This window comes from Kogia breviceps, chromosome 19 (assembly GCF_026419965.1).
Source record: "Kogia breviceps isolate mKogBre1 chromosome 19, mKogBre1 haplotype 1, whole genome shotgun sequence".
Taxonomy (NCBI): Eukaryota; Metazoa; Chordata; class Mammalia; order Artiodactyla; family Physeteridae; genus Kogia; species Kogia breviceps.
In genome coordinates this window covers 2,598,804-2,608,632 of record NC_081328.1, presented here as the reverse complement: position 1 = coordinate 2,608,632, position 9,829 = coordinate 2,598,804, and the positions used below count along the sequence as shown (strand labels likewise).

The window sequence follows — 9,829 nt, the reverse complement described above, 5'->3', positions numbered from 1 at the left end:
TGAAGCTTGTTGAGGTTCAGACGTAGTTTCCATGGAAGATGAAACAGAGACTTGTGCAAACATAAGTCTACTCTGTGCAGTTTGGGAGTGCGGCCTGACTTCGGGGCGGAATGACTTTGCTGGCCCTTGGATAGGGGCCCGCTTGTTGTGAACACTGCTGGCGCTGTGTCGTCAGTGACTTCAGTCCTCCCGGAAGCCTGAGGGTGGCGATAAAGAAGCTGAAATACATCTCCCTTCACAATCTCCTTTCCTCTCCTGAAGCCACACGCAGGGGCCCGCCCACCTGCGTGCTTGTGCACATGCACACATTTTTCTCCAGCCGTTTTCACTGTCTTGAATGGTGTTCCATGAGTTGCTGTCTCCTTCATCCTGTTGGACTGCTGCATTCTCATCATTTAACCACACTCCCCTTTGGCGGGCCATTAGCTTGTTCCCAAAAATCTTGTCATTACAGGAGCATTGTCAGCACTAGGCAAGTTTCTCCATTGTTTTAAGTGCTTCACATGTGATCCTCATAACTGCTCCGATAGGTATAACTACCCCATTTTTATAGGTAAGCAATCCGGTGTACGGAAAGGATAAATGAGCTGCCCAAGGTTACAAGCCAGTAAGTGGTGCAGCCACATATGAACTCAAGTAGTCCTGTCTCCAGAGCAACACTCTGAACCATTACATTAGACATTTTTACACTGAGGGCACATGATCTTTTAAAGTGAATAGACCTAATTTTATGTAAAATCCGCTGCACCGTTCTCATATTTTTCATTTCACTGAGAACTGGCAAAAACTTACCTTGGAGTGGCAGCGGGCTACAGACCAGCCCCGGGGACCACTGCTTTCAGTATACCAAGCAAGTATTCTTTTAACACATCTTTGCACACACGTGTGAGCATTCTTTCAGGAAAGGTAACAAGAAATATATTAACAGAAACTCTTATCAAATTCCTAAGTAAAAGGGAAACAGTGAAAATTGCAAGTGGGGGTGGTTAAGTGGCAGCTTGTTCTGCAAACTCTGGCATCTCAGGGCACATAATACTGTGCAGTACAAGCAGTTCTCGTAAACACAGGGAATCTGCTTTCCAGAGATAGCACAGGTCGAAGATTAAGTTTAAAATAATTTGCAAGACTGACCCACATATACTTTGGACACCAGCCTAACAAGTCACAAAGGTCCCATAAGCATCCCTCTGTTATTGTTTCTGAGGTTATAAGGGGTGGAGAGGTCCAGGGAGACATTCCCTCAAAGGAAGGGCAGGTGAAGTATTTGCACCGTGGGCTGTAACGGAATATATACATGTTATCTTCCTTCCCACGGGCTCTTTAACATTTGGACCAACACTGGACTTGAGAACTATGTTCCTGGCAGTTGGATGAGAAGCTAACTGGACAAGGAACATTGAGATGAGTGGGTGACAGGACGGAGAACTCTTGGCTTGAGATACATGAACAAATCTTCATCATCTATCAACTCTCCCATCCCTTTCTAGGTCACCCCAAGTCCCACTCCTAACACATTTCCCCACTGCATTGCTGACCCCTCAGTCAACAGAAGTCAGCTGGAACACAAACCACAACTGGCCTGTTTTCTTCAGTGTAGAGCAAGGTTTGAGGCCAAGAGTGAAACAGCGACTTCCAAAACCAACTGAAGCACAGGTTGTTGTTGATGAATGCATTTAGATACTTTTCCTTGCTCGGATTTCAGGTGTGTGGTTTGCTGAGATCCATGAATACCTTAAGGGATCCCTACAGATAGGAAGAGACCCTGAGAGAATTACAGCAACAGCTCAAACCTTTTTTCCTCAGGGATTCACAAGACTGCAGTCTGTCAAGTCAGTGATTTGGGAAAAAGGCCAACACAATTGTGCGAGTCCTATCGCCCAAACCAGCACTAGTCTTCACTTACTCAGGTGAAATGATTTTTCAGGTTTATTAAGTGTAACGTGTAGGAAAGAATTTTTTTTTAAATTTGCCTGTTTTTGAATTTTTTTGGCCATTCCCTAGCTCAGGATAGTTTGGGGTGTGTTTTTTTTGATGTTGAGGGGGGTAGGAGTTTATTTTTGCTGTGTTGGGTCTTGCTTTCTGTGTGAGGGCTTTCTCTAGTTGTGGCAAGCGGGGGCCACTCTTCATCGCGGCCTCTCTTGTTGCGGCGCACAGGCTCCAGGCACGCAGGCTCAGTAGTTGTGGCTCACGGGCCCAGTTGCCCTGGGGCATGTGGGATCCTCCCAGACCAGAGCTCGAACCCATGTCCCCTGCATTAGCAGGCAGATTCTCAACCACTGCACCACCAGGGAAGCCCCGTGTAGGAAAGAATTTTTAATCCTCAAAACCCAGGGTTACTGCAAAAGGCCTAAATTATTAAATGTTCAGCAAAACACCTGTCCTGCAAGCAGCAGTTTGAGGGGCAAGGAACCTAAAAAAACTTCATGAATTTTCTGAGCTATGTCAAAGTTGACACTTGGATTCCAGTCCTTGGTTTGCCTGTAACAAAAACCAGGCCTTGAGCAAGTCAAAACACTGGAACTGGGAAGGATATAACCTTCCAATCTGACAGTGAATCTAATGTTTCCTTAAGTCTAAGGAAGGCTTTTTACAGGACTGATGTTTCATTACCACTTTTAATGGTTTAATATAAGTTTCCCCCCTTTCTGGCCCAAGTTTTTATCACTCCAAGGAGTCGAAGCATTAACAGTCTAAGAGCTACCTCCAGTGTCTAACTTAACCAAGAAAACCAGGTAAGCATTCCAATTCAGTATTTCTAGGACAGAAGTTTAAGAAAAGCTACTGCTCCGGCAGAGTTCCTAAAATTAGGCACCAAGCACTTCTCAGGTATACCTGGAGTTATCAAAGGTGTGTTTCTAGACATGATGCTTGGCTTTCTACATTTTTATCACACATCTGAGTGATTCTTACCCCTAACATTGCTCTTGTGGTTACACCAGCTTTAGAGTTGAGATAACCAGGAGGGCTTCCAACTCCTCCCGCTTGCACGTCCCTCCCCTCACCACTGTTTTGTCCCAAGTGGAGAACGACCACTGAAGTTACATTACAGCGAGTCGACTGTGAAGGGGGAAAAGGTTGAGAACTTAAAAGTATTGTAAACAAATAAATTTAAAAAGAGTACTTTGTGCCCCAAGATTCTTACTCCCTCAGTTCTCTATCAGTATTGGAAACATACTGCCTAGTGTTTATTGGTATGGCAGCACAGAAACTGCTTGTGTAGAGCTTAGATTCTTACCACGACCTGAATTAGAGAATCTCTTTTACTGGAGCAATCTTATCCTTACAGTGAGGCAAAGCTGTTAGTCATTAGGAACCAATTATGTCAGGAACCACCTTAATTTGCTGCCTGACACACCCAACTCAGCACGTTACCTTAGGTTAGTATACCCTTTTAACTGAGGAATTTTTTCAAGCAATTTGTCTCTCCACCTTTGTTGACTAGGGCTCCACTTGGTTCTTGGCTCAGTTCACATAAAGCAGAATTAGGGTTCTGTATCGTTATCTAAGGCCGAGCACTTAAGTGTAATGCACTAGAGAGGAAAAAAAAAAAAGCACAAGAGATAGTCAACAAATAATCACGAGACTGAAAGCACAATTGAGCAGCCTGGACCACCATCTGAGGTGGAGGCACACAGGCAAGTTTGCTGTCTCTCAATATGCCTCCATATTCAATAGTTTTAAGTTCTTATACTTTGAAATGGTTTTAATGACACCAGAATCCTAACTTGTAAATGATCTTGAACAAAGGACAAAGTCCCTACACCTTGGCACACCCAATGTTTATCAAAGTCAATTAATTTTGGTCATATTACCAACCTCAAGTTAAATCCCTTCTTTGAACACCACTTTAACCAGTTAGGAGTCCCCACCATCACTACATTTCAGGACGACAGACACCAAATATGCTACCATGCAACAAAACCTTTATTAACATTTTGAACAAGTTCAGCTATTACTGAAACTATCTTAAATTGGGGCAAATAGCTAGAGTGCAGAGTGGCCATCACTGGGCATTATGAATGCAAGACTGAATAATTAACAGCCACCCCGCAGACGCAGGACCAGGTGCAGGGTCGACTCTTTCTGGATGTTGTAATCAGAAAGAGTGCGGCCATCTTCCAGCTGCTTGCCCGCAAAGATGAGCCTCTGCTGGTCAGGGGGGATGCCTTCCTTATCTTGGATCTTGGCCTTCACGTTCTCGATGGTGTCACTGGGCTCCACCTCCAGGGTGATGGTCTTGCCGGTCAGGGTCTTCACGAAGATCTGCATCCCACCCCGCAGACGCAGGACCAGGTGTAGGGTCGACTCTTTCTGGATGTTGTAATCAGAAAGAGTGCGGCCATCTTCCAGCTGCTTGCCTGCAAAGATGAGCCTCTGCTGGTCAGGGGGGATGCCTTCCTTATCTTGGATCTTGGCCTTCACGTTCTCGATGGTATCACTGGGCTCCACCTCCAGGGTGATGGTCTTGCCGGTCAGGGTCTTCACGAAGATCTGCATCCCACCCCGCAGACGCAGGACCAGGTGCAGGGTCGACTCTTTCTGGATGTTGTAATCAGAAAGAGTGCGGCCATCTTCCAGCTGCTTGCCCGCAAAGATGAGCCTCTGCTGGTCAGGGGGGATGCCTTCCTTATCTTGGATCTTGGCCTTCACGTTCTCGATGGTGTCACTGGGCTCCACCTCCAGGGTGATGGTCTTGCCGGTCAGGGTCTTCACGAAGATCTGCATCCCACCCCGCAGACGCAGGACCAGGTGCAGGGTCGACTCTTTCTGGATGTTGTAATCAGAAAGAGTGCGGCCATCTTCCAGCTGCTTGCCCGCAAAGATGAGCCTCTGCTGGTCAGGGGGGATGCCTTCCTTATCCTGGATCTTGGCCTTCACGTTCTCGATGGTGTCACTGGGCTCCACCTCCAGGGTGATGGTCTTGCCGGTCAGGGTCTTCACGAAGATCTGCATTTTGACCTACAAAGTAAAATGTTAGTGTTTCACCTTAAGTTTAACTGCTTTCATAGCTAATAAATTCTTTACAACGAACAGTTTACTATTCCCAACTGCCTTAACTACGTTAATGACTCTCACAAACCTCCCCCAATTACTAGACTAACCGTTAAGTTAGTCACTAAACACAAAATTCCTTAGTCAAGACGGCAACCTAAACGGGATGGAGAATCCAAAGTGCTTTCTGAAATTAACATCCAGCTCTTTCTCTCTTAACTGCTGCAGATATTTCGTTAAAATGCCCCCGCCCCAATTTCTCCCAAACCTAGTATCATGGCGGCATTAAAATAAAAATCCCGGTTAGACGAAGGTACGGGTGCGACACCTTCTCCACATCGGGATTCAAATTAAAACCTTTCCAGAAGCCCCAGCCAACTACCTCTCTTCCACCTCCGCCCCCCACGAACAGACACGATGGAATCTCTGTCGGTTAAGTATCCGTTGGCCTCTGCGGGATCGCGCGCCAACCGCCCCGCTCCCGACCCGTAAACAAGGCCTGCTCTTCCGGAAAGGCCGGCGCCGCGTCACCTCGCCTCGCCTCCCCTCCCCCACCCCTCCCCACGGCCTCCGAGCCCCCGCCCGCTCACCCTCACGAACACCCCCCTCTCCAGTTCTCCCGGCGCTCGTAAGCCGTGGACCAGTACCTGTGAGCGAATTCGAAGGCGGTGCGAATTCAACAACGCAGAGCCTCCACAGCACAGCAGTCACCCCCAAAATGCCAGTCGCCTCTGAACGCTCCGGCTCGGCGGGGCCGAAATTTATGCAACGTCTGTTGCGTCACACATCACTCTTACGTAGGCGCCGTGTCCGTGCGCCGCTGAAAGTAGTTCGCTCGGCCCCACCTCCCGCGACGCAGTTAGGCCCTTCGACTGAGCCCTAAATTGCTTAGAGACGAGCATAGGATCCTAACAAGTCAGCTCACCTTTCTTCCAGGTGATCCTTCTCCTCCTTTAGGAAAAGGTAGGAAAATTATCGGGCGGATGAATTCGGGTTAAGGGGACCTTCCTCGAAAGCTCTGGAAACTTCCTTGCGGCGCCGGCGCTGATTGGTGAGGCGTGTGAGGCGAGGCCGGCGCTGATTGGTGGAGAACGCGGCGGCTCGGCTGTTGCTGGGCTCCGGCTGGAGTGGTTCGGCGCCGACGTTGCTTAGTAACTGACTGCGCGTGCGCGGCAGAGGGGCGCCTTCGGGAGAGAAGCGTACTTCCGGCCGGGGGTGGAGGAGGGGACTTTCGCTCTTTCCTCCAAGGCCCCGACCCCTTAAATGTCGTTTTTTCAAGGCTTTGGTTGGGACGTAGCGGGTTACGCGGCGACTTTCCTGAGAAGGCCGCCCGGTCCTTGTCTGGAGGTGCCCAGGCGCTGGGCGGCGGGGCCCGCAGTTTTTCCCGGTGTCTGCTCTGAAGCACTGGCCTGTTTTTATTTTTGTTCTTGCCTGGATCAGCGTTGCGGAGCTTTAGTCACGCTTTACAGTTAGGGTGCTTTGGTCGTGCCTTGAGGAGACGAAATCTAGACTGTCGGTGGACTCTCTGCTGAGCCCCGGTTTCTCCCGCGACCGAGGAGGACCCTTCCTCCACCGCGGAGCCCCTCGCTCCCACCCCATACTGTGGAGGTTCCTCCCGAGCTCCCTCATCGCGGAGCACCCCTCCCCCCAGCCTCTCCCACGGCGAGGCCTTCCCCACTCACCATCCCCCCACCGATCCCCACCCCAACGCACACTGCGAAAGCTCCCTCCTCCTTTGGCATCACGGAAGCCCCGCTCTCCCCCTCCCCCAACGCGGGGCGGGGGGCCGCCCCATCACCCTCCAGGTGACCCGGCTGCCGTGCTTAGATCTGGCACCGACCAAAACTGCACATCCCTTTCCCTCCTTGCAGTTTGTCCAGACTCTGGTGGGGAAAGAGGGAATGTGCATTAGGGAGCCGAAAACCCACTTGGAGAGACAGAGAATCCATGTACAAGAAATATCTAGTATTTTTGGTGTCCCATCAATGTGTTGGTGACAGTGAAGGTGGGCCTAACCAGCTCGGACTGGTTTCCGCGCACCGGGGGTATGGCCGCTCGTCTGCAGGGAGATAACCCAGGGAACGTGAGTAAGGCCGGCGTGTTTGGATTCGGAGCCCCGCAGCCCCGCGTCTCAGTCATGCAGGTGGAGGCGTAAACAAACATGCGAGCGGCTGTTTGTCACGTAATAGCAGCCTCCCTAAGTTAAGAGGTGGTGTAACGATGTGCACATGAGTACCAACTGGCTAGCTATCACTTAGAAAAGGTCGTTAGTCATTAAATGACATCTCTAAGCTTAACATTAAGACTATGTCGGTGGAGCTGCAGTGTGACAGGTTTATGCGTTAACGCCTAGACAGCTCTGAATTTATTAAAACTTTGTAAGCTCTACTTACAGGAGTCATAGGAGATGGAAACAAAGTTTCTTTAAGATCATTTGGATTGGGAGGTAGTTGATAAAATGTTTATTGCGCAAAGTATAAATTTTCATTTTCGTTAACCTGACAGTGAGTAGTCTGAGCTTGTTTCACCAAATCGCAGCTCCTCCTGAGTCATACATGTGAATTGGTAGAATGATCTAGAATGGAGATCTAATGGTTTGATATGATGACTTGGCTGGGAATTCTAGCAGTTGCCAGAAATAAGTTAGTTATACAGCTTCCTGGTTTAATGTTTTACCGAAGGGCATTTCGTAACCTAAACACAGCAAAGTGTTTTCAGAAAGGAGGCCTGTGCCTTCCTTGTATAATAAAAGCAAGATGAATTTTTTATGGTCTTTATAAATAAAACTTTTAATAATAGCATCATTTCTGGTGATAAATTGTAAAAGGTAATTGGTAAACAAATTAAAGACTAGACGGGCAAAATCCCCCAAATCAGGAATTTGGAAATCTAGCACAATACTTGGTATTGTGCTCAATACATGTTTGTTCAGTGAAGTGCAGTTTCCCTTTTGTTCAACTGGGAAAAAAAAAAAAAACCAAACAAACAACTGTGACAGCCTTAGACACTTAAAATACAAAACAGAAAGACAATACTTATTTAACATCCATAGGCAAATAGTTTTTGCCTAGGCAGTTCCTTTGAAAAAAACGAAGAGGATTTGATTCTGAGATTCAGAGTAATGTTTTACTTAGCTAGATGTCTTTTAATAAAATCTGTGAGAAAACTATATTTCCAATTATAAATTCACAATTGTTTTCTTGACATTATCAGCTGATATTTAAAGTATGGAGTTAGTCTGTGGTTTGTCATTTCCCTGTTTGGCAATTTATCTCGACAGAATTATGATACTAAGTCCTAATTTCTTACCATCGAGTTAGAAACTTTGATATTGAATGCCCAAATGAACACAGAGCAAAATTCTAAATTGTCTTTACTCTGGGCCTCAAAATTACAAAAATCTGTCCATTTAAAAATAGGTACTCAAAAATGTTTTTACTGTGAAATATTACATACATATATGAAAGTTGGAGGTAATATAATAAACACCATATAACCACCACCCAACTTTATTAAATCTTAACATTTTGCTATTTTGCTTCAGCTTTATTTTTAATATATAAATTTATTTAGTTTATTATTTTTGGCTGCGTTGTGTCTTCGTTTATTTCTCAGGTTGCGGCGAGCGAGGGCTACTCTTCGTTGCGGTGCGCGGGCTTCTCATTGCGGTGGCTTCTCTTGTTGCGCAGCACTGGCTCTAGGCGCGCGGGCTTCAGTAGTTGTGGCTCGTGGGCTCTAGAGCGCAGGCTCAGTAGTTGTGGCGCGCAGGCTTAGTTGCTCCGCGGCACGTGGGATCTTCCCGGACCAGGGTTCGAACCCGTGTCCCCTGCACTGGCAGGCGGAAGTCCCAGTATTAGTCATTTTTGGACTGGCTGATTTCACTTAACATAATGTCTTCAAGGTTAATCTGTGCGTGTGACAAAATTTCCTTCTTTTTTAAGGCTGACTAGTATTCCATTGCGTGTATAGACTCATTTTGTCTATCCATTCATCTGTCTATGGATATATTGGATTGCTTTCACCTCTTGGCTGTTATGAATAATGAACTGCTGCGATGCACACGTGTGTGCAGATATCTCTTCTTAAGACCCTGCTTTCAGCTCTTGTGGACAGACACTCGGAGGTGGGATTGCTGGATCTTAATGTGACAACATGTTTAAGTTTTTGAGGAGCCTCCATACTGTTTTCCACAGCGGTTGCACCATTTTACATGCCCACCCAAAAAGGCACAGCCAAGGTTGTTTCACTTCCTCAACAACATTTGTTACTTAAAAAAACAAAAATGGTGGCTGTCCTCACGGGTGTAAGATGATATCTCCTTGTGACTTCGATTTGCATTTCCTTAATGATTTATTTTTTACTTTAAAATAATTACAGATTCACAGGAAGTCGCAAAAATAGCAGAGAAGTCTCAATGTACCCTTCACCCATTTTCCCCCAGAGGTAACATCTTACACAACTGTAGTGCAATATCAAAACCAAGAAATTAACACTGGTGCAACGCACAGACCTTTATTCAGACTTCAGCAGCTTTACGTGCGCTTTTGTGTGTGTGTGTGTGTGTATAGTTGTGTGCAGTTTTATCACATGAGTCGTAGGTTCATGTCACCTCCACCACGGTCAAGATACAGGAGCTGTTTTCATCACCACGAGAATAACCTCTTGATACCGCTTTATGGTTGGTCACAAGCTTCTCCCACCTTTCCCCCCAAGCCCAGGCAATCATTAATCCGTTCTGCACCTGGATAATTTTGTCATTCTGAGAATGTTACATAAATGGAATCATATGATGTGTAACTTTTTGACATTAGCTTTCGTCTAAAATTCATCCAAATTG

The 9,829-nt window shown here is 46.8% G+C and overlaps 1 protein-coding gene across 2 annotated transcripts; it reads right to left on the bottom strand.

The window, feature by feature from the left end:
• Nucleotides 1–3,906: 3,906 nt before the first annotated feature.
• On the bottom strand, nt 3,907–6,887 carry UBB (ubiquitin B). Of its 2 annotated transcripts, none has more exons than XM_059048469.2 (2): nt 5,640–6,887; nt 3,907–4,959 (listed from the first exon to the last, which is right to left on the bottom strand). In XM_059048469.2, the coding sequence occupies exon 2, from the start codon at nt 4,951–4,953 to the stop codon at nt 4,036–4,038; it is 918 nt and encodes a 305-aa protein (XP_058904452.1). In that variant the 5' UTR covers nt 4,954–4,959; nt 5,640–6,887; the 3' UTR covers nt 3,907–4,035. The 2 variants fall into 2 exon arrangements, with proteins under 2 accessions (XP_058904452.1, XP_066877227.1); XM_067021126.1 differs by having other exon boundaries at nt 5,375–5,729.
• Nucleotides 6,888–9,829: the final 2,942 nt, after the last annotated feature.

Coding starts and splice junctions, on each gene's coding strand:
- UBB (XM_059048469.2), bottom strand. CDS start 4,953: ATGCAGATCTTCGTGAAGACCCTGACCGGCAAGACCATCACCCTGGAG.